General features: G+C 37.3%; 1 protein-coding gene across 1 annotated transcript in view; it reads left to right on the forward strand.

Moving 5' to 3' along the window:
• LOC139731105 (uncharacterized) overlaps nucleotides 1-22,916 on the forward strand; it is a 159,613-nt gene that overhangs the window by 36,601 nt on the left and 100,096 nt on the right. The window contains exons 4-6 of the mRNA XM_071641985.1: nucleotides 7,258-7,447; nucleotides 7,984-8,144; nucleotides 17,999-18,085. Of these exons, the coding sequence (XP_071498086.1) occupies nucleotides 7,258-7,447; nucleotides 7,984-8,144; nucleotides 17,999-18,085 (438 nt within the window). The remainder of the gene's footprint in view (nucleotides 1-7,257; nucleotides 7,448-7,983; nucleotides 8,145-17,998; nucleotides 18,086-22,916) is intronic.

Genomic DNA, 22,916 nt, shown 5'->3' on the forward strand with positions numbered 1-22,916 from the left:
TCATTTTATTCATTACACAGAATTGAATATTTATATTCAAATGGTAATGCAATGAAAGTACATTGTACCTACATGATACTATGCATAAAAATCTCTACATATTTTAAAATGAATAGAAACATAATTTTCTTGATACCGGTACAGTTATTGATCTAGAATAAATCAGTATCGGTAACTATGTATTCAAATTACCTCAGGCAGAAAGAGGAATGCCCTCATCATCCGACATTCTACGTCCATCCATGGGTATGTTGAAGACTTGAAGCACCCTCCCTTTCCACCAGCCATTTTCACTTCTCATATGTACGCAGGAACCTCGTTTGCAGTTTGGTCCGTTGAGCATGATGGAGGTCACTTGAGCTGACAGGATTCATAGAACCGTCCCTCTTCCACTTGACAAGAACATCTATGCCTACGGTGGTTCAAAAAATACAAAAACTTGTACGGACAATTTCAGTAAGAAATTTGACAGTTGTGTCATACACTATGTAATAAAACATTACATGTACTTGCAGGTTTGAAAAAAAAAAATGTGAAGAAGAGTATTTCTTAGAGTTAAGCACAATTTCAGAAGAAAAAACAAATAACATTCTTCACAGGCAATCAACTACAACACTATGTGAGACAAAATGAAAATAGCTACAGCATACCTATTTGAACTGCAAATTGTCATCAAAGTCTGCTGATCTCTGAAGAGCACAGTAATTCAAGTGCAATTGGTTTGAGCTTTTACACCTTTGGGTTGGCAAAGGCAAATAATAACTGATACGCATTGATTAGAAATTTGATATTTTTCACGTAAAAACATAAAGTGCTTGCATTTTCCTCTTTTTCTGGTTACAATCTTTTACTACATTGAGTAGCATTCAACATTGCTATAAATGAAATAATTACAGTAAGGCCATTAAAAACTTGCCCCAAGTATACTCGGGCAGGTGTCTAGGGAAGAGCTTGTAATATCAACATCAGCCTGTCATCACCAGGTTAATATCTACATAAGATATTTGACAGTAAAGTTAGATAAGATCCACATTACAATAAATGTACAAGTATTACATTCCAGATATCAAAACAGTGATTTCTGTCAAATGACATGATATAGTCCAATCATCTGTTCCACTGACAGTAATAAACAACCCATTCCATTCACCTACATAGTACTATGCAAACCAGAGAAATGTTTGTTAATACCTGGTACCCGGTACACTGTATGATCCACAAGTACCGGTAATCACTTATTATGAATCAAACTTACCATTATAGGCAGAAGGAAAAACATCCTCATCACCACCACTCTCTGCAATTGTACGTAGAGGCTAGTCTGCTGCTACAGTCTGACAGTCTCAGCTGCTACAGTTGTAAGTTAGGGTCATGCTGCTACAAATGTACAGTTTTACGGTACCGGGTACCATGCATAGAGGCTCTGTTGCTACAGTACCGTAGTACGTAGAGGCTGTGCCTCTACAATTGTATGCAGAAGTTCAGCTGCTACGGTCGCACTTTACAGGCTCTGCTAATGCTGCTGTTGCGTCGAGAGGTGCTGCTGATGTTCCTGGGATGTTAGCTGCTACAGTTGTTATGGTAGCGGTGCTGCCTTTGTTTGTGGGGACTCGGCTCCTGCTTGTAGTTGTGCTGCTCCTAGAATTATCCCCTAGATATAAATCAGGAAAATTATGTCTGTGTTATAAATCAGTGCACAAATAGGAAAATTTATATAAAATACAAATCCTTTTCTGGATATATAGGCTTATAAATACATGTACATGAGTGTTAAGCAAACTGTGAGTACCGGTACCAGTACCAGTAATCAACTTTGTTTAATTTTTCTGAAAGTTCACTGACATTTGTGTACCTGGTAAAAGTTACCGGTAATCAAAATAAGTACCGGTAAATATAACCTAACGAACGTTAGCTCTAGAGCCTATAAAGTTACTGTTTATGCAAGATTTATATTAGACAGTAAAGGCCAGAGTAGCTTTCCTCAGCTTAAGGAAGCTATGTAACTCTAACGTTAACACTTAACACAATTGAACACTAAACAGTCTCTTCATGCAATCTCATTCTTACTTAAAATATCTTCTTTCTTTTTTTAATGTGACAACATGAATCTTTATTGAATACAATAATGAATTACATCTACAGAGGGCCTTCTTACAGTTCTATTTGTTACCTGGGTATTGGCAATTGCTACACGATATTTTTCTAGTTAAGAAATTCTACGATACTTTAGGTTTTTTTTAAATGCATCAAGGTTGTATGGGAGGCTTGCTTTATCTCTGACCACGAATAAGGATCCCCTTCGACAAATTTCTACTAATTTAGAGTGGCTAGGATCTAAAAAAGCACTAACTATACACAGCCCAGTCGCTGTACATGGTACGTCATAGCGTAGTATAAACATCGTCTGTCTGGTCGGGCTAAAAAAGCACATGACATACGGTAATACGGTACCGTACTACACATGAACACAAGCAAGTTACTGCGACCAGCCCCATATCATACGTATACGCATAGCGTATGGGGCTGCGGACTGTAGCATTCAAAATCATGACTGGGTAGTATCGCGGACAAGTAAAAGTTAGATAGAAATGCATTTTATGATTTACACAAAAACATCATTTCAAATTTAAGTTGATTTAGATCTAGAGTCTAGACCTAAAATAAATGTCTTGATTATCATCACATTTAATTTCAAAACAACGTCAATGACATGTTACCAAAATCATGCACCGTTGCGGCGTCGGTCTAGATCTAGCCCAACCAGACGCTGTTACTACGCTGTGCGAAAACGAATCTACGTACAGCGACTGGCCTGTGTATATTATTAGCCTAGCTAGATCCTATTACGGTACTCTAACTTGTTAAAGTAAATGATCATGATGTGTCTAAGACTCTTCAGTCTGTCCGAATTTTTATAACTTCAATCTCATGAATTGGACTTGGACTCTGGAGTTGTTAGACGTACACACATTCTTAATTTTTTAAACTTAAAGTTAATGTTTTTTATGTTACTGACACTCTCGTTCTGATTGTCTTACCTTTGAATTGTAACGACTTCGAAAGTTCGAAGGCAGCTTGACTTGGAAGTTGGAGTTGAGGGTTAACTTCGTAAAAAGTTCAACAATTCTACAATACAAATGTTAGAATATCTCTAGTGGTAGTCTGGAGATCGAGACTGGATGGAGAGCCTGGTTTGGGGCCGCCGCACCGCCAGAATGTTTGATTTGACGGGCCGTGACACACTAAATTAGGCTAACTCACGTGATGTGCGCAATGTTCTTCGCGAGCTCCGGCCGTTCCTTCTGCATACTGACTGTAATCGTTATCTGCACAACTTTAATACTTTGCACTGACTCCAATGTGTTAACAACGCAGTTTCTTACATATGGGACTGAAAAAGTTAAGCGATTACAACTTTGGTATTTGTATGTAAAAGTCCATAGAGAGGCTTCGCCTGTTTCCCGCTTCCAGCGACACGAGCAAACTTAACAAGAGGATACTTGTTTGTGATTGGCTAAAACTTTACCCCCGCGAAGAGTGTCGTGTGTCGTGCTTGAAAAATCGCTCTGTGAGCGATTTGCTTAATCGACAAATTATGTTGTGTCCTCGTCGAATCAGGAAGGACGACACGACATGCTTGAAATGTGAACGGTCTCATTGGGTTTGCACTGGAGTAATTTGTTTTTGTCGTGTGTCGTGTCGTTGTGTCGTGTCGTGCTGTCGCGTCGAATGCAGTGTGAATGCACCTGTACTCTGTTTGTAGGTCAATTGGCACACATGCTGGAGGGTTTTCTTTGCCTGTTGAAGCAGATGTATAGAAACTGTGAAAAGATTGAGTTTTACTTTGATAGCTAATAATCCCCCTAATCGTTATTGTTTTGCAATGACCCTCTGGTTCAACTGGGGCACATTGCTACACTAAAGTGGGCTTGCTGATCTACAACATGGTGAAGTTTGGAGAGATTACTGGATAATGTTGATTTAAAAAAAAAAAAACATATCAAGGGAAGCTATTAGTGTCTGGGCACCTGGACAGTGAAGAGAAGAGGGTATTGAATATAATTTGAAATAAAATAACATATGAAACTGACAGATAAACGGATTAGGATTTCAAAGGGAATCAATAAAATCCAGTCAAATCCAATACTGAAATTATTTCAGTGAGACATATGACAATAATTAAATATCCAGATGAATGGCTTTACAGATGATAACAAATTTGAAAGAGATATACATGTATTTTAAAGGGACTGTGCAGTACTTTTTGAGGTGGGGATTCATGTTTTTAACATTCCTAAGTGAGATAATGAGAAACCTCTTATGAAATATGAAAGAGCATGTAATATTAAGAAGAATTCGACGTTTATTTGATGAAAATTGCTTTTCAAATGGCTGAGATATCCAAAAAAGTGATAATGATAAAAGGCGACAGGCCACGCCTTTTATTAGGATCTCTTTGTTTTGCCTTGTTTTTGGATATCTCAGCCATATTAAAACCGATTTTCATCATAGAAACTTTTGATACCCCATGAAATTGCATGCTCTTTGACATTTCATAGAGTGGTTTCTGAATATCTCGCAAAACGTTAAAAGGTAAATCCTCACCTTGACCAGAACTGTACACACCCTTTAAGAAAACAAGAGAGAGATATAGACAGCAAGAGGGTGAGAGGAAATACGAGAGAGAGGGAAAGATAGATAGAGCTGGGAAAGAATGAGAGATAGAGAGTGTTGAGGTGTGTATTTTTGTGTGCGTTTATTGTGTGTATAGATGTGTGTGCATGTGAGAGAGAGAGAGAAAATGTCTGAAACAGGAATGCCTGTAGGCCCAAAATATTTGCCCCACTTGCATGCAATTGCGAGCTATTGTGTGCCATTCAAAACTAGCAGCACCTACTTTTGATAAAACTTAATCAGTCCAGAATGTGGTATACAGTGTATAGTATGTACATGGATATTTAAATGCCATATGTCAGAAATGTGTAACAGGCTGCAATGAATACATTTTTTTTTTCATCTCCCTGCATGTAAATGAATGAAGTGGATGTCATGCTTGAAATCAATAGTTTATACCCTCAAGTCATGAGTGACCACTTTGAAAAGACAGCTTTGATGCCAATTCAGCTCTTGCACTTGGTAAATCAATTTGCTACATGCCTCCATCTTTGGTTGTGGCTGGTACCCCATACAGACAATGCTTGTACCTCGTGTTTTATTTTTTGTTGATGCCGTTGCAATGATTGAATAGTGCAGTGATATAATTTCTGCTAAACATCCCTGTTTTCATCACTTGTATGTTGACATTACAGTGCGTTTTGCATTTATTCACTCATTTACTAATTTACTGAAAGTGATCAAAAAATAATGGTTGCTTGCACAACTCCGCTACGAAAAGTTCCTCTCCAGTAGGATACCTTTTATAGGGGCCTGGCATTTATTACCTATAGCCAATATACTGGTCATAGACACACAGCTTTGCATGGTGCATTAACATGGGTTACTCTCGGTTACATCCAGCTGGTCATGCACTAAAAGTTAATGTAATTAGCAGGATGTAACTTTCAACAAAGAAAAAGAATAAAAAAAAAAAAACTGCAAGCAAATGCATTGCACGACAGTGTCATTACATTTGTGGCATACAATAGTGGCATAGAATAGTATGCCACAAATTGCTGCTGGAAATATACTGGTCATTATATTTTGTAGGTCCACATTGCATCAATTATGCAATGCACCTTTGTTACATATACAATACACCTTTGTGTTGGACACTAGACTTTCTCCAGGGACCCTACTCCTAGAATAGTGGGTGTGTACATGATTAATGAATTTGAATCTTTGACAGCGCAGTGTTTTGATTGGTTTATAAACTCACATTTCAACATCTGGTAGCCTCCAACAATGCCCAATTACAGACCTGCTGTTTGCTGATATTCCTGACAAAACAAGCATCAAGTTAAAGCAGATTCTTGGCCGAGCCACATAAAAAACTTCTCCTCTGCGATGCAGATGAGAAAGTATTCAATTAATCTTGCATTATTGTCATAATCATTCTTATTGATTGAAACTGCAAAAGTTTGAAGAAAACGAGACATTCAAGCAAAATTTAATGATTGATAAAATCAATACGTAGAAAAAAATCTATTGATCAAATATACACAGCAAAATGTCATGAGAACATGAATTTGGAAGTGTAATCAAGAAGAAAATCATATTGGTTGTCAATGGATGTAATCATACACATTTTTGTTCAAAGAAAAATACATCCACAATGGCAGACAATGTAATTTTGAATATTACTTTGATAAATTCATACATAATTATCAATGTTTGAAGAAAGAAAAAAACAAACAAACCCTAACAAATCTTGAATGAAATCAGTTATTCAACCCAAAATTCTCATAGAATGACAGAGGAGTCAGTATTGAATGTAATTCAAGAGAAAAAACTACTTGTCAAAGATGTATTCAAAACTCTATGAAAGCTTATTGAAGAAATCTACTTGGCAATCTTGAAACTTGCTGTAGTCATTGAAAACATTTTATCCCCATATATTTGATAGTACTCACTTTCCTACTGACTGTTTGCAAATATTAATCCCTTCTGTTTTTCCATTCAAACTGTGTTTTGTCATGTGGGTTTCAAAAGGAGTGAAAAACATGTTTCAAACCAGGGACATGACTCTCCTTTATACACACACATTACACACGTATTAACTCCAGAAATGTTCGTGTTCATTTTAATTTTGAGAATTTCACGAGAGCCAAGATTCACGAAGTTAAAATGCATGCAAGAATACCTGTCTTGTACACTTTGTGCATTGAATGCCAGTGGCAATTTGCGAAAATGTCATACCGCGAAAATATTTTTGCTTTACAGTTACTCAAAGACTTTGTTCTTTCCTTGCAAGCCAAACTAACTGCAGTAGATATGAACTCATAATCCTACACATGTACAGTGTACAAAGAGGGAATGTGTTATGACAGTGCTTTAGTTGGCAGTTATGGTCACATAACTTTGATACATCATGCATTCCATGCCATTTTATATTTCGAAGACATTTCTGCACTGAATGATATTGAACTTTTCTCTAAATTTGCAGTATTTATGCCCTTTTGTCCCTTTGTCTTCCCCTCATGCTCTTGCCCTTGACTTTTGTTTTTGCCTTTTGTTTTTGGACAATAAATGTGCTTTTTTGGATCAATTTTCTTTGTAATTTTCTGTATCCTCGCTGCTGTTGCTTCACTTTTGATCCAGGTTCCGAGTCTGTCGGCGGTATTCCAGGGCCCCGATCTGTTTGTCGCCCTCCCGGCCACTGGTTCCTTCAAGCCCGCACCCTACCAGGACAGCTCCCCGTTCAAGGGCGTGGCGGGGACGCGCCAGTCGACCCGCCGAAAGTCTGAGGACGTGGCTGGACAGCCGCCGCAGAAGATCGTCAAGAAATCTCGTAAGAAATGATTTCAGTTTATTTCTACATTATATGACAGGCTGTGAGCCCTGTCTTTTCCTTTTTATCATAGTTTTGTTTATTTGGGTCTGCCCCTTTTATTCCCCTGTGTATTAATAATTTCTGTAACTGTCACATGATTGATTATTATATTGATTGATTGATTTTCCAATCATTTATTAATTTGCAGGATATCTATTCAGACATGTACCTTCTAGAGGGAGAAAGATTATGCCTGAATGCTAGTGAAATCACATGACAACTCATAGCCTAGTACCTCAGGCTCATAATATGTATAGTTTTATGTACAAAGTTATAAAAATAGTTTTAGTAAAACTATCCAGTGTTCGATGTGTACAGGTGTAGCTTATGCACAGCATGGAAAATAAATTGATAAATTCACTGCAGGAAAAGTGTGCAGAGTGCAAGTGCAGTGGATTACTACTATCTTCTGAATATAATTTTCATAACTTCATTCCCAAAAGAAGCGTGCTCTGCTCATACACGTATCTGGTATTTCTTGTGTGATTTTGCAGGTGGCAAGTGGCGTGCCTGGGTGGTTACCGATGACAACCCGGCGGCAGGCACTGATGCCACGGTGTCCATCACTGTTTACGGCGACAAAGGAAAGTCAGAGGATATTGTGCTGGGCAGCGGGGATGGACGATTTGAGGCAGGAAATGAGGATGAGTTTAACGTGAGTATTATTTCCTTCTCTCTCTCTCTCTCTCTCTCTCTTTGTTTTGTAATAACCCATTCCTTACAGAAACATGCTATACCTGGTTGCCGTAATTTCAACTCATCATACTTGAACCAGGTACACCAGGTTCCCAAAATGTAGACAAGAGTGTCTGCATTCATCGTCTGAATTTATGTCTGTTTGTATTTAGATATGCTGACCAGAAGAATGACTTTGATCAAAATATTACACTTACTTCTATCAATATATAGATTCTTTTTTGTATTAACATTTTGTGCATCTTTTGTCCAATTTACTTTTTCTAACGTAGAAATGCACTTTTTTTGCTCTAAGACTTGTGTGAAGACATTGCAATCAAAACTGAGCTCACAAGATTTTGACTTTTGCTGATCCCATGTGTGTGCCCTTTATAGGCCTGAATTCACGAAGGTAGTACAAATGAAACCATGTCTTAAACCATGGACAAAAACCATGGAGCACCAAGTATCGCATGGAATATTTCGTTGCGAAATCAGTCATTTCGTCGATGAAATGATTATTTTGTAACGAAATGACAACATTTTGTAACTAAATGAACATTTCGTCCACGAAATGATAATTCCGTTAACGAAACGGTCATTTTGTCGATGAAATGACCAATTTTGTAACTAAATATTCCATGCGACACTTGGCGCTCCATGGTTTTTGTCCATGGTTTAAACCATGGTTTTATTTGTACCACCTTCATGAATTCGGGCCTTTGTGTATAAAGAAAAGGGTTTGTGAGCCCTGCACATACTCCATTAAATCCCATGTCCAATCAATATTTTGCATTGTTCAATGCCACATGCAATTGACTGTGGGGAGGGGCTTGACTGCTTTCGCACAGGCTCATTACCAACCTGTCCATTCTAAGTCAACCAGCACAAAGAATCTTCTTTGTGAGCATTGAAGGTTCTCCGAGAATTGCGAAAGGAACAGGTTAATGCAGCAAAGCTTCTGTGAATTCCTTTGAGAGGCATCTAGTAGCTTTGTTTATTGTTCAACGAAAACATGTACTTGAGTTTGTTGTGATATGATGACATGGAACATGAATAGAAGGCGTTGGAGGATGTCCTTGCAACCCGCTTTCCCGTCGATGCGGAGGGTGTTTTAAAGATCACAACAACTTTTGTCCGAGCACAAAGCAGCACACACAAACATGCTGAAATGAGAGAGAGAGAGAGGAGGAGGAGACATACTGACAGACACACACACACAGATGCACAGACAAACTGATGCAAAGACGTACAGATACAACATACAGCTATGTAGATGTACATGTATGATACAAGGGATTTATGAAAAGATGAAAATTAAGATAGATAGAAGGAGATGACAGGGATAGAGAGAAGAAGAAGAGGAGGAAGAGATTGAGGAGGAGAAAAGAAGAATGAAGTTAACAAGAGGTGAGTGCGCGTTTACATTGACAGAGTTGATATGTGTCTCAGGAGAATTCTAATGGTTAACACAACACACATGTTTGTAAGTCGATTTGGAGAGTTTTATGCTATTATCTTTCCCCTTTCATCTGGCTAGTGTATAGAAGATTGCAGATGCATTTGACCAAGCACTAAAAATGGAGAGCAGAGCAGTTACTAGCCCACCAGATTACTAAAGATAAAACGACATGTAGAAGAGAAGGGGGAAAAAAGAGGAATTTCTTTTTCACTCTATGGAGACACAGTAAAGTGTGGGCATACAATCATTACCTTGTATTCAATTTCGGAAATTAAAGGTAGCCCTCTTCTAACCCTCAAATGGTATGTCGCTAATTGGAGAGGGAGTTGTCAAATTTCGCAGTTGAAATCACACAGAAAATGTTTCTTTTTTTAAGGTCAGAATCATTTCATGGCAAGGGCTTTGATTTCTTCTGCTTTGCCATCTCATTTGTATGAACTAGTTTTCGCAACTGATGTGTAGTACAATATCGCATGTTCTGCTCCTTTAAAGAAATGTTTGAAGCAACATGTCGCATTCCAATGACCAACTTTGCCATAGATATTGTGCAATTGTTGAGCAGTGTGTTGGTGTGTGTGTGTGTGTGTGTGTGTGTGTGTGTGTGTGTGTGTGTGTGTGTGTATGTGTATGTGGTGGGGGGGGGGAGGGGGTTATCTTATCTTATATGTATGTGGTTATTCCTGCAATTTGTATGAGCCTGTGGCAGAATCTGATTGAAGTCAAATGCCACAGACTGTAATAAGAGCATTTCTGAAGAGACATTCATTTCTGCATTTTTTTCTTCTCTGCCTATTTTCGTCAAGCAATTACTGGCGGGAAACTTGCCTGCGCTGCATCTAAAGAATCAGTTTTCTGTGTGTTGTCGTCTGGCAACCGGAATAAAGGCATTTATAATAAAATACATCTATTAGCCTGAATATGATAAAGGAAATAACAGAAAGAATAAAAAGGACAGTAGGTTTTGATTTCAGCCGAAGATTTAACAAAATTTTGCCCTACTTTCAGTGGCATCTAGGAAAAGAAAATCATCCTTGAAATCGATGTGTGTGTGAATGCACTAGACATCCACATAAAAAAGGTGTAGCATCTATGTCTTGCCAGTACATGTACTACGCATTGTATGATTATTTCATTCACCATTTAAAGAAAAGTTAAAGGAGAGAAAATTTGTCAAACTCAAGAGGAATGTAATCTTTTAGAGTATTCTTGTAGAGCATTTAATAGCAAACTCACTTTCATCCCAATATATTCTCATGATGCATTTGAAGGTGATTTCAGAGAGTACCTGTGTACACTATGGCCCGAATTCACGAAGGTGGTACAAATGAAACCATGGTTTAAACCATGGACAAAAACCGTGGAGCGCCAAGTGTTGCATGGAATATTTCATTACGGAATCAGTCATTTCGTCGATGAAATGATTATTTTGTAAACAAAATTACAACATTTTGTAACTAAATGAACATTTTGTGCACGAATTGATAATTCAGTTAATGAAACGGTCATTTTCTTGACGAAATGACCAATTTTGTAACGAAATATTATGTGCGACACTTGGCGCTCCATGGTTTTTGTCCATGGTTTAAAGCATGGTTTCATTTGTACCACCTTCGTGAATTCGGCCCTATATGTACAAACTGTAGAAGGCCACTTGTTTGTTAAAGGACAAGTTCACCTTCATAAACATAAGGATTGAGAGAATGCAGCAATATTAGTAGAACACATCAGTGAAAGTTTGAGGAAAATTGGACAATCGATGCAAAAGTTATGAATTTTTAAAATTTTTGTGTTGGAACCGCTGGATGAGGAGACTACTACAGCTTGTGAGTCATATGCATACAACAGTAAAAAGAAAATGTAAAGAAAATTCAACATATTTTCACTTTTTTCGCATAATAAAATATCACTTGACTTTCCTCTTTCTAAAGGCAGGGGGAATAATATCACCCATAACATTTGTCGGTAACGAGTCGGGGGAATGTGTACTTTTTTCAAAAAATGAAATTTTGTGAAATTCTCTTTATATTTTCCTTACATTGTTGTACGCATGTGACATCTAAGTTATTCGCACACTGCAGTAGTCTTCTCATCCAGCGGTTACTGCACAAAAACTTCAAAAATTCATAACTTTTGAACGGATTGTCCGATTTTTGTCAAACTTTCAATGATGTGTTCTACTAATATTGCTACATTCTCTCAATCCTTATGTTAATGAAGGTGAACTTGTCCTTTAAAGACTAATTAGTAGTCCTGCAATGCATTTTGCCTTTATAATAAACTAGTACTGTTTTAACATTATCTGCCTTTCATATTAGTAGGCATGAAACCAGCAGATGCATACATTGCTCTATATTTTGGAAGACACAAATTTCATTGACATCTGTCCAGTATTTTATACTGTCGTTAAAATTTGTTGTATTATCTTATTTAAAACAAAGATCCTTCCCAATGTCCACTTCAAAGGATTTATAACGTCTTGTCCGATATACATGGACTTGTACGTGTAGCATCAACTGATGTGTGCATGTTTTAAGGTCCTGTTTACCTTTGGGAACAGTGATTTAAAAATTTTTCAAGATATCCAAGACATTTGATATGTCAATATATGTGTATGTCTGTTGTACCACAAAACATCCTATCATATAAGATTTTCGCGATAAAGCCTAAAATATATGGAGATATCTGCATTTTTCTCAATAAACCGTAACTGTAGACAGTTTAGTCCGGAAATATTTTTATTATAACTATTGTTCACATTTTGTATATTTAACAATACTTAACATCAATTTTACTGATTCAAATTTTTACAGCATGATTGGTTGTTTATATCCCTACTTCACATTTTAGAACTATTTTAAAGCACTGCTGCTGGGTTTTTGTTTCATCTGCAAATGGTATTAAAAGTATGCCTTTAAGTACAGTTTACATGTTGAAATGCAGTGAGTATGTGCACAGCTGTGGATGGAATAGCTGCACTGTAATTCCTTGAGTCCTACATATAATTTTTTTTGGTTTCTTTTCAATAAATGTTTTTACACTGGTCAGTAAACTCGCCAATGTCTATACAGTGGAAAAATGAGTGAAGAAAATGGCATTCCATCGGGATTCAAACCCGAGACCTCCGGATTGCTAGCCCGGTGCTCTACCGACTGAGCTACACCATACAGTTTAGTTGTATTATTTTTTGTTTTTCTTGTGGCAGCCTTGATTCACATTTACACAGTTTTCATACATACATATCATTTCATGCATGGTATTCTTGTTGCATGATTTTGGCACTGTGGACATGAAATCAGCGCAGTCAAATAACTTTTTTTTTTTGCTTGTTTTAGATGTAATTATTGTTCTACTGTTTTATATGTTCATTCAGCATTATCAAAGACATGCAAAGTGCATTTAATCTGGTTGAGCACGGAGAATTCCACTGTAACAGTAGTTCAGATGTGAACCAAAATTTTTTGCAATGCACGTATGAATCAACATATATATTGCAATAACACAAAGTTTGGGTTGGAGATTCCTCTACTCTTGTAATTGCATACTGAGACAGCTCTGATAATCAGTCACAGTAAAATAGCATTATACATAAGTTGTAGTTTCATAATGGAGTGATGCTTGATTTGTTATTTCCTTTTCACCAAGGTTCTTTAAATGCAAATTTTACTGAATGCAATTTGGCTTGTGACAGATAATGTCTATTATCATGAAAGCTTATTACAGTTAAAGGTCCTGTTTACCTTTGAGAACAGTGATTAAAAATGTTAAAGATATCATATTTGATGCATATAGGTAGGTCTGTTGTATCAAGAAACATCCTACCATGTAAATTTTTTGCAATAAAAAATCTATAATATAAAGTTTTATCAGTATTTTTCTCATTTAAAACCATAACTGTAGAAAGTTTAATCTGAAAACATTTTTATTTTAACTATTGTTCACATTTTGTGTAGTTATCAATACTTAACATCAATTATACGGATTCAAATTTTTTACAGTGGTTGTTTCTATTCCAGACTCACATTTTAGAACTATTATTAAACACTAATGCTGGGTTTTTGTTTCACTGCAAATGGTTAATTGTACCTTTAAATTGATTTTGCGCCAAATGCCACTGACATCTCATAAAACGCCACAAGTAAAGCTTTCTACGTGAGGGCGCATTGCCGGACAGGCTTGAGCGCTTGCCTGCGACATGAATTCATTATCACGTTAATGATGGAGATTAGGCGTATTGAGCCAGAATATGATCGCCCTCTAACATTTGCCGAGGAAATCAATTGTGATCCAAAACGGAAGAACTCTGGTTTCATGCATGGACATGAGGTGTGATTAAATCCCGCTCATCCAAAAATTTAAATAAATGCCCGGTGTATAATTTGACGGTGTCATTTTCATGGGAAGACCCATACGGGAGATATGTTTCTTGCTGTCAACCAGCTGGCAAGTATTGGTTGACGCTGACGACGGAAAGAGAAGGCGTGATCACTCATTAATCGCGGGATGTCGTTTCATCGCGGGATGTCGTTTGCCTGGTGATGGAGGTCATGATTGATGCAAGGCATTTCACTATTGTCTGATTTGACAGCTCGGTAATAGGATTGATGTGGAAAGTTTGGGGGGGGGGAGATGTGAGAGTGAAAATTGATTGCAAAAACCTCCTTGTTTTACTGCATGCATGGCAAATTACTGATTATGCCGGGGTTTGCAGAGCTCTCAGGGGTTTAGTCTAGCTCACAGACATCATCATGGCCCGCATTTCTGTGACAAACCACCACGTACCAGATTGCATTCGAAAGCTGATGGAAGTGTCTGTTTTGAAAACAGCTCAGCGTGTTGTCATGAAAATGGATGATGCCAGTCATTGATTATTTGCAAATGTTTTGTGGGCCATGGGGTCAAAGGGCAAGGATCAAAGGTCGAGTAAAAATGCTCAAATTCCCCAACAGTTGCTCTCTTGAACACTCATTTTTTAAACCATTCATCCAAATGAAACCTAGTTCAAGAAAAGTAAAAACTTGACTTTGTGACAAACATGTCATTTCAATTATTTGCCAATTATGTGAAACTGTCATCTCACATTGTCAAAACATGCTCTAGACCTATTGGGAGAACCATACAGTATAAGGGGGGGGGGGCATACCAGTCGCCATAGCAACATTTCTAGTTTTGATAACAGAAAAGTATTAAAATAAGGAAGAGAGAAAGAAAGGAGGTTACAGGTGTATATCTCTGGATTTTAATCACAAAATGGAGCTCACCTGAAAATCATCTAACCAATAAAAACAGGAGAACTACAGTGTACATGTACATGTACATGTACCACTCCTGTTAAAGGGACTGTACAGTACTGGTTGAGGTGGGGGTTCATGTTTTGAACATTCCTAAATGAGATAATGAGAAACCTCTAATGAAATATGAATGAGCATGTAATTTTAAGAAGGATTCAATATTTATTTGATGAAAATAGGTTTTCAGATGGCTGAGATATCCAAAAAAAGTGATAATGATAACAGGCGACAGGCCACGCGTGTTATTAGGATCTCTTTGTTTCACCTTGTTTTTGGATATCTCAGCCATTTCAAAACTGATTTTCATCAAATAAACTTTTGATGCCCCATAGAATTGCATGCTCTTTGACATCTCATAGAGGGGTTTCTGAATATCTCGCAAAACGTCGAAAGCTAACTCCTCACCTCGACCAGAACTCTACACACCCTTTAACCCATTGAGGATGGCTGCTTTTGCTACAGCACACATTTCCCATAGACACTTGCCCGACTACATGTATACTCGGGACTCGTCCTCAGCTGGTTAATATTTGACATTAATCCCCCGCTTTCCACATTAATTTCCTGTCTGTAAGTTGTATGTCTGTAAAAAATGAGTACATTAGACTAATTGGTACAGAAAGGGTTTTGTTGGGAAGTTGCCTGTTATCAGGTTCATCCTTTGTGTGACAGACATTTTTAAAGCACACTCTTCTTGTGACAGTTCTTAACCCGTTGAGGACGAGTCCCGAGTATACTCTGGCAGGTATCTATGGGAAATGCATGTTGTAGCAAAATCATATCATCCTCAACAGGTTAAAAGATGTAGCAGAAATGAGCCGTTATGACATTCTGCTGGAAGTATGAAAATGATTGACTTCTATCCAATGAGTGATAAAAAAATGAACTAACTGCAAAAATATGTTTTTTTTTTCTAAATTTGCTGCATACATTCTGAGGGATAGCAGAAACAGGTGTTTTCTCAATTCTGTTCTTCACTTCTGTGCTCTCTCTCTCTCTCTCTCTCTTTTTTTTAAAAGATGAAGATAAGTCCAGATCTTGCTACTTCCCTGCAACCAGTGTACACTCGTATCATCATTGTTATAATCATTATCTATTCGGCATTTGCAAAACAATACAACTTGGTAAATTATCAAACCACAACAATAACAAGAACAACAGCAGCAACAGCAGCAGCAGCAGCAACAAGAACGAAATGGGGGGGGGCTTGTTTAATAATACTCAATGTCAGTTGATTACTGCCTCCTCACGGTAAATGCAAGATTTGAAGTTTGAATGCAACGTGTATGTGTTTTTATTTAATAGGCACGACAACAAAGTCATTCTATCTATTAGTTTTATTTATGTATAAATTATCATCATCATTATTATTATTATTATTATTATTTCTATTATTATCATTATTGTCATTATTATTATTATTTTTTTTGAATAGAAGAGCCTGCAGGATTCAATTCCAGGGGAGCATAGATCATACAATGATCTATCAATTTGTGTCGTGATTATACAACATGTAGATGATTGTGCATTGGAGCGTGGTATTTGGTGCAGTCACAGAGTGTATTGATGTACTGGTGATGTTGTCATTCTTGTATGATAACAGCCATGGCTAGACCCGAGTCTAGTTTCCTTCTTTATTGATGATATGAAGTGTTGCTATCCCACTGTCAGATGATGTAGCACCTCATTGCTATGCATGGCGTGCAAAATTGAACATGGCGCCGCGCCGCCTGCGTGCCAACATGAGCCAGCAATTCCACGTCTTTTGTGTCCGATCAATGTCAAATTTGCATCATGAGAGAGCTGAGAACCTGACAATCTTTACGCCTAATGCATTTGTTTCACGTCTGACTGTGTTTGTGCGGTAGCGCCGTAATCTAATAGTATTTCCTCATTCACGCGTTTGATATATTGAAATTGTTTTAGCATGTACGGAGACGACAAAAAACCGGAAGAACATTACACCATCCCAACGTAATTGTGAGAATTTGAGTTTACCAAAGGGGCGTTTTCCCCACTAAAAGAGAGAAAAGATCAGCAAAGAGAGAGAGAGAGAGAGAGAGAGAGAAAGATGCCATATATTGAAAATAAAAGAACAAAAAAGGTGGACTGATATGTACATGTACACAATGTGCAATAGCCCTTTGGAATACAGATTAAAGCAACAAATTGCACTATAAAATTTATTTAATTTGTGTATATATTCAGGAATTTACATGTAGCCATGTGTATTGAATTTGTTTCCTTGTGCCAAAGATGGTCATATATGAAGCATTACAACAGCTGGAAACTTGAGCGAGGCTTGAAATGTTTATGGGAATGCATTAAATACAATGTACCAGGGAGATCTACGATAGTGCACATTGGGCATGTACAGTGAAGATGAAAGTCTTGCTTCAGAAAAGGTAGCAAGCATTAGGCAAGCACGAAGCAGAACAAAGAGAAATATATGTTTTTTATTCAATGCACTCATCAATAATATTCTGTGACCCACAAATTGAGAAGGGGATAAACCCAGATTCATGACTATTTTATGAACATCCGTTACTCCTAAGCATGAAAATTATATTTTATCACTTTGCCTTGAATATTGAAATCTAACAAAAGAAGCAAATTTACAAAACACACACACACACAGACACGTACACACACACACCCTCACACACACACACACAAAGCCCAGGACACAACTGACAAAAAGGTGAATACAGGGCATGTACATATAAACATGATAAAAATCATTCTTACCATTGTAAAACAATAATTAGACATTTACATACACATTATATAGGGTGCATTTCCCTCAATTTCCTAATTTTCAAGAATGTATACTTATGTTTTTGATAATTATTGAAGTATTGAAAGGTGTCTTTTTAGTAGAATCAGAATGAACTTTAAAATTTGTATTTAAAAAAAAAGGTCATTCCACACAGGAATAACTTTTTACATAAGTTTGTTTCTGACTGAATTGTTGAAACAAAATTAATTTAAGATTCATTTTATCGTTATTACACCTTTGTTTCAACCATCTTGAGTGAACTGTTGCTAACTGTTACTCCCCATATTCTTCTCTTTAATGAACAGCTGCAAGTTGGCAACATCGGTGAAATCTACAAGATTAGAATTGGGCATGACAACCAGACCGACTTCGCAGGATGGTTATGCGACGAGGTAAGTAGAGGGATGGAATTGGAGCCAAAGTTTGCTTAGCTTTAAAGGGATGGTAATAGTATTGGTTGAGGTGAGAATTCAGCTTCGAACTTTTTGCAAGATACTGAGAAACCACTTCATGAAATGTTAAAGAGATAAAGTCAAAGTGGAACTCAAAGTTTGTTTTGTTAAAATCAGTTCTGAGATGGCTGAGATATACAAAAACAAAGTAAAACACTGTGATCTTTAAAGTTGGGTCCTAGTAAAAGATGGGCCCTAATAAAAGGCGGGACCACTTTATTTTGGACATCTCAGCTATTTTCCAAACCGATTTTCATCAAAGAAACTTTGAATCCCTTTTAGAATTATATGTTTTTTATATTTCAGAAGAGATATCTCGTTGTCTCAAAATATAATCATCAAAAAATGTTGGAAACATCAAGCCCCATCTCAACCCATCCCTTTGATATCACTGGTACATGTAGTTCTGTGCAGTATTAAGCCTTACTGTATTTTGTACATGTATGTTCACTGATTGGCAAACTCCTTGGAAGGCTTTTTTGGCCAATTAGCACTGATGTCTAGAAACCAGTTGTCAGGTAATACAGATTACCTTGTCCCCCTAATCCCTCTTGTGTCAAAATGACCTGCCACTTGGACTGAGACACATATAGTTACACCCAAGTAGGCGTGATCATCTACAAGATGGTCAGGTTTGGGTGGAATACTGAATGCTGATTACATGAAAAAGCTTGAGAAGTTAAACATAGAGGGTTAGATTTGCCTCTGTGAACTTGTTGCAAAGTCTGCGATGGTGATTCATTGCATGTTTTTTATAAGATTGGAGACCTGTCAGATTATTTACTTTGTGGTCATTCACTGATATTGACGTATAAAGCAATAATACATTACATGTGTCTGCCTTGCAAATGAGACACGAGGGGAATTTTCAAACTGCCCAAATCGAATTATGTTTTCACCAAAAAATTCATGTTTTCACTCAAGAAAACCTGCATACATGAAAATGTGACAATAATGTGAACAATATAACATGACAATGTGACAAAAGGCAACCAAACAAACAAAGTTATCAATTAAAGGGGTTAATAGAATTCCCCCAAAAGCATTTGAACAACAATTTGACCAAAGTCCTCCTTCAGAGACCTTACATGACCTTACATCGATTTTAAAAACACATGTACTTATTGTATGGTTTCTGGCTTTGAATTTTCATGATGAGCAAATTGAACAAACCTTTGTGATCAAGCTGAATTTGTCAGTCTGGTTATGATATCGATATCGATCGATTATAACATCGATTTTAGATCACCACAGAAAGACCTTAAAAAAATGTTGCTATGTAATGCTGTGTGTATGTGGTGTTTTATTGTATGTATGTAATAATCCTACAATCATCTGACGCACTTTGTTAATAAGGATGTATGACTCAGATACAGGGCTTAAAGGGGATGGCTAGTACAGTAACTGATCAGTGGGAATCAGTGGGAATGCTGGGGGATGATTGTTCCAATCCTTGTGGGATTCATTTAAGAGTACATTATATATCTACTGTTGTGTGAAAATTATTTGCTTCAGAACGGTCTCATAGTCAAGTGATGTGCAGTTTAATGCCCCATCACTGTACAGGCACGCTTACCTGGAGACATTAAACTGCACATTACTTGAATATGAGACCATTCTGAAGCAAACAAGTTTCACACAACAATAGATATATAATGTACCCTTAAATGAATCCCACAAGGATTGGAACAATCATCCCCCAGCATTCCCAGTGATTCCCACTGATCAGTTACCAGCCATCTCCTTAGTGCTGACACGGGGACACCAGAAATTGATGTCGGGCCACCAAATTTCCAACATGGTTGGGGCTATCTTTTGTGGCCTGATTATGTAAATACAAACACTGTACATTGGATTCAAAATACAGTACATTGTTTTGTTTCTTTTTATTGTAATAGGGCCAATACACTATATTTTTCAGGCCACCAAAAATTCATTGAATTAACCCATTCCGTACGGGAACCTGGTGGCCTGTGTGTTAAGTCTATTGGCATTTCAGAATTCAGAATGAAACGGGTTAAAATAAGTCATTAGCCCAGAGGTGCCACCAGAGAAAACAGTTATCAGTATTGTCGAGTCCTGATATACCTTTAATATCTGTAATAGATTGATATTGGTATGAGCATGCTTCTGCAGCGTTTCAAGCGATTGGGAGTACAACGTGTATCAGCGATGTTTGTGTACCTTACAGTGTGTGCCCAAGTGAGAGTCGGCAGCTGGGAAAACTTTCCCTATTTGGAAGCGAAGAGTGATGGTTCGTCTTCTATGATAAGATGGAACATACATGTACAGTGTACCGTAGGAAAATATGAAGTGGAAGCAAGGCTGAGAAAAAAAGAAAGACCTCAATGGAACAAATAATGGATCGTAGATTGCAATATTTGTGGATGCGATGACAGGGCTTTGCATAAAAGTATTTGCTTGGTTTAACCCGTTGAGGATGAGTCCCGAGTATACTCGGGATCGTGTCTATGAGAAATGTATGTTAAAAGCAAGATCAGATTATCCTCACCGGGTTAAAAAGGGTCTCGTTAACTGCCTACATTTGTAAAAGTGTATTCTTCACTAGCTAACTTTAACACCATGCCGGATGTGATAGAAGAACTCAATCTACCCTGTATTAAGATAAGTCAGTTATATACAGATACTGATTTCTATCCATTTTAGAACATCTTTTCTCATCACCATTAATATATTCTTTCTTAACCCGTTGAGGACGAGTCCCGAGTATACTCGGGCAGGTGTCTATGGGAAATGCGTCTTGTAGCAAAATCAAACCGTCCTCAACGGGTTAAAACTGGAGGCCACTTTATACAACTTTAAGAATACTTTTCAGCATTGGTGTACATCTATGTTGACATTAACACTTCTTTCCTATCAAATCCATTATTTTTTCTCTGAAGTTTAAAAGCAGGTCAGGTCAGTTTTTATCCTGTTGAAAAATTCTCACTGTCAGAAAACACCTTCCTCACGCTTTTCATCATCCAAACTGACAGAAGCAGATAAAATTGATGCCTATTTGCAGGTGTTTCCTGTTCTTACCGACGCTAGATCATATCTGAACTGGTAAATGTCATACGCATTTTTCTTCCTGGTGCTATTCTTGTCCTGCTTCATATTCTAAATGGGAGCGGCTCATTCTTTTCCTTCTCTCTTTCTCTCTCCCCTTCTAATTCTTTCTTATCCTTCATACAAGAAGTTCCTTTTGTTCATTTAATTTTGCACATCAAATTTGTCTTTTTAGGCTTTATTGCCAGTGCACCTCTGGTTTTATTCCGTTCTCCTCAAAATGAAATCTACGAAATGTATGTGTGTGTCATCGTTTGTCCCCCAATCACATTAATAGCATTTCTTTCTTAAACAAGTTTACTGCCGTCATCTTCACAACCACAAAGAATATTACGGGAGACATTTGCCTATCAAACTTTGTAGTTGAAGCAGATAGCTGCCATGCATCTTAGTGGTTAAATGAATCTGTTGTGTTTGTTAATAGGTTTCTTTTAGCATTCTTAATTTTACCATCATATGAGCTGAGAAGGAATGAATGATTATGATAAGTTTAATTCAATTTGACAAAAATCTTTCAAACATATCCTTCTCCCCCCCCCCCCTCTGATTTTGTAGGTGGGCGATAGAACTGTGACCAGGAATGACTAATTTTCTATTAAAGGGACTGCACAGTACTACTGGTTGAGGTGGGGATTCATGTTTTGAACATTCCTAAATGAGATAATGAGAAACCTCTATGATATGAAATATGAAAGAGCATGTAATTTTAAGAAGGATTCAATGTTTATTTGATGAGAATTGGTTTTCAAATTGCTGATTTATCCAAAAAAGTGATAATAACTAAAGGCGACAGGCCCACGCCTTTTATTAGGATCTCTTTGTTTCACCTTATTTTTGGATATCTCAGCCATTTCAAAACCGATTTTCATCAAATAAACTTTTGATGCCCCTTAGAATTGCATGCTCTTTGACATCTCATAGAGTGGTTTTTGAATATCTCGCAAAACGTTAAAAGCTATCCTCACCTCGACCAGAACTGTACACACCCTTTAAAAGCAGAAGAACAAATCTTTGCATGCTACTTTCTTGATATCATTGACTTGAGTCAAGGCAGAACAATATATAGCTAAATGCCGAATGCTTTAATGAGGAGCCACTCGTTTAGCTACATCTGTACTTTGTATAGTAAATTTGTGAATTTAAGCACTCAAAGAGCTGCTATGGATTTCACGGTATAATTTGTGGGATTGGAAACTTCCATGTCGGTAGTTTGACAGATCATCTCGTTCACGCTGCATCTAACCCCTTTTCCCCCGCCTCCCATGTCTAATGTGGCATGCCTCTTATCCATTCTACTCCATCCTACATGTAGTTCCTCTATAGTTTCTGTTCTCCCTTGAATCTGAGTATTCAGAGCTGTTGCAGTCTCTTAAAAGCCAACATCGGGTAACCTGTCAACAGTAACACGCCAAACCACGGCTCAAACAAGAACCTCTTTTGTCGAAGCCATTGATTTTTTTCACTCCTTTCCTTTTTTATCCCTGCATGCTTGTTCTGAAGGTGAAAAGAGGGCTCTTTAGAATTACATGTGATTCCCTCTTTACATGCGATGACTTGTAATATTGTATGCTGAACGTAGTATGCTGAGTACACGTACATGTTGTTTTGTGTACACATTGTCACTTTGAAAGTAGAATGGCACAGACTGTATTGATTTTATTTGGCACTATAGATCACCATTCTTACTGTGAACTTTGAAAAA

The sequence above is a fragment of the Diadema antillarum genome, unplaced genomic scaffold, assembly GCF_040938485.1.
Source record: "Diadema antillarum isolate AM-2024a unplaced genomic scaffold, OU_Dant_1.0 seq00000357_RagTag, whole genome shotgun sequence".
Classification (NCBI taxonomy): domain Eukaryota; kingdom Metazoa; phylum Echinodermata; class Echinoidea; order Diadematoida; family Diadematidae; genus Diadema; species Diadema antillarum.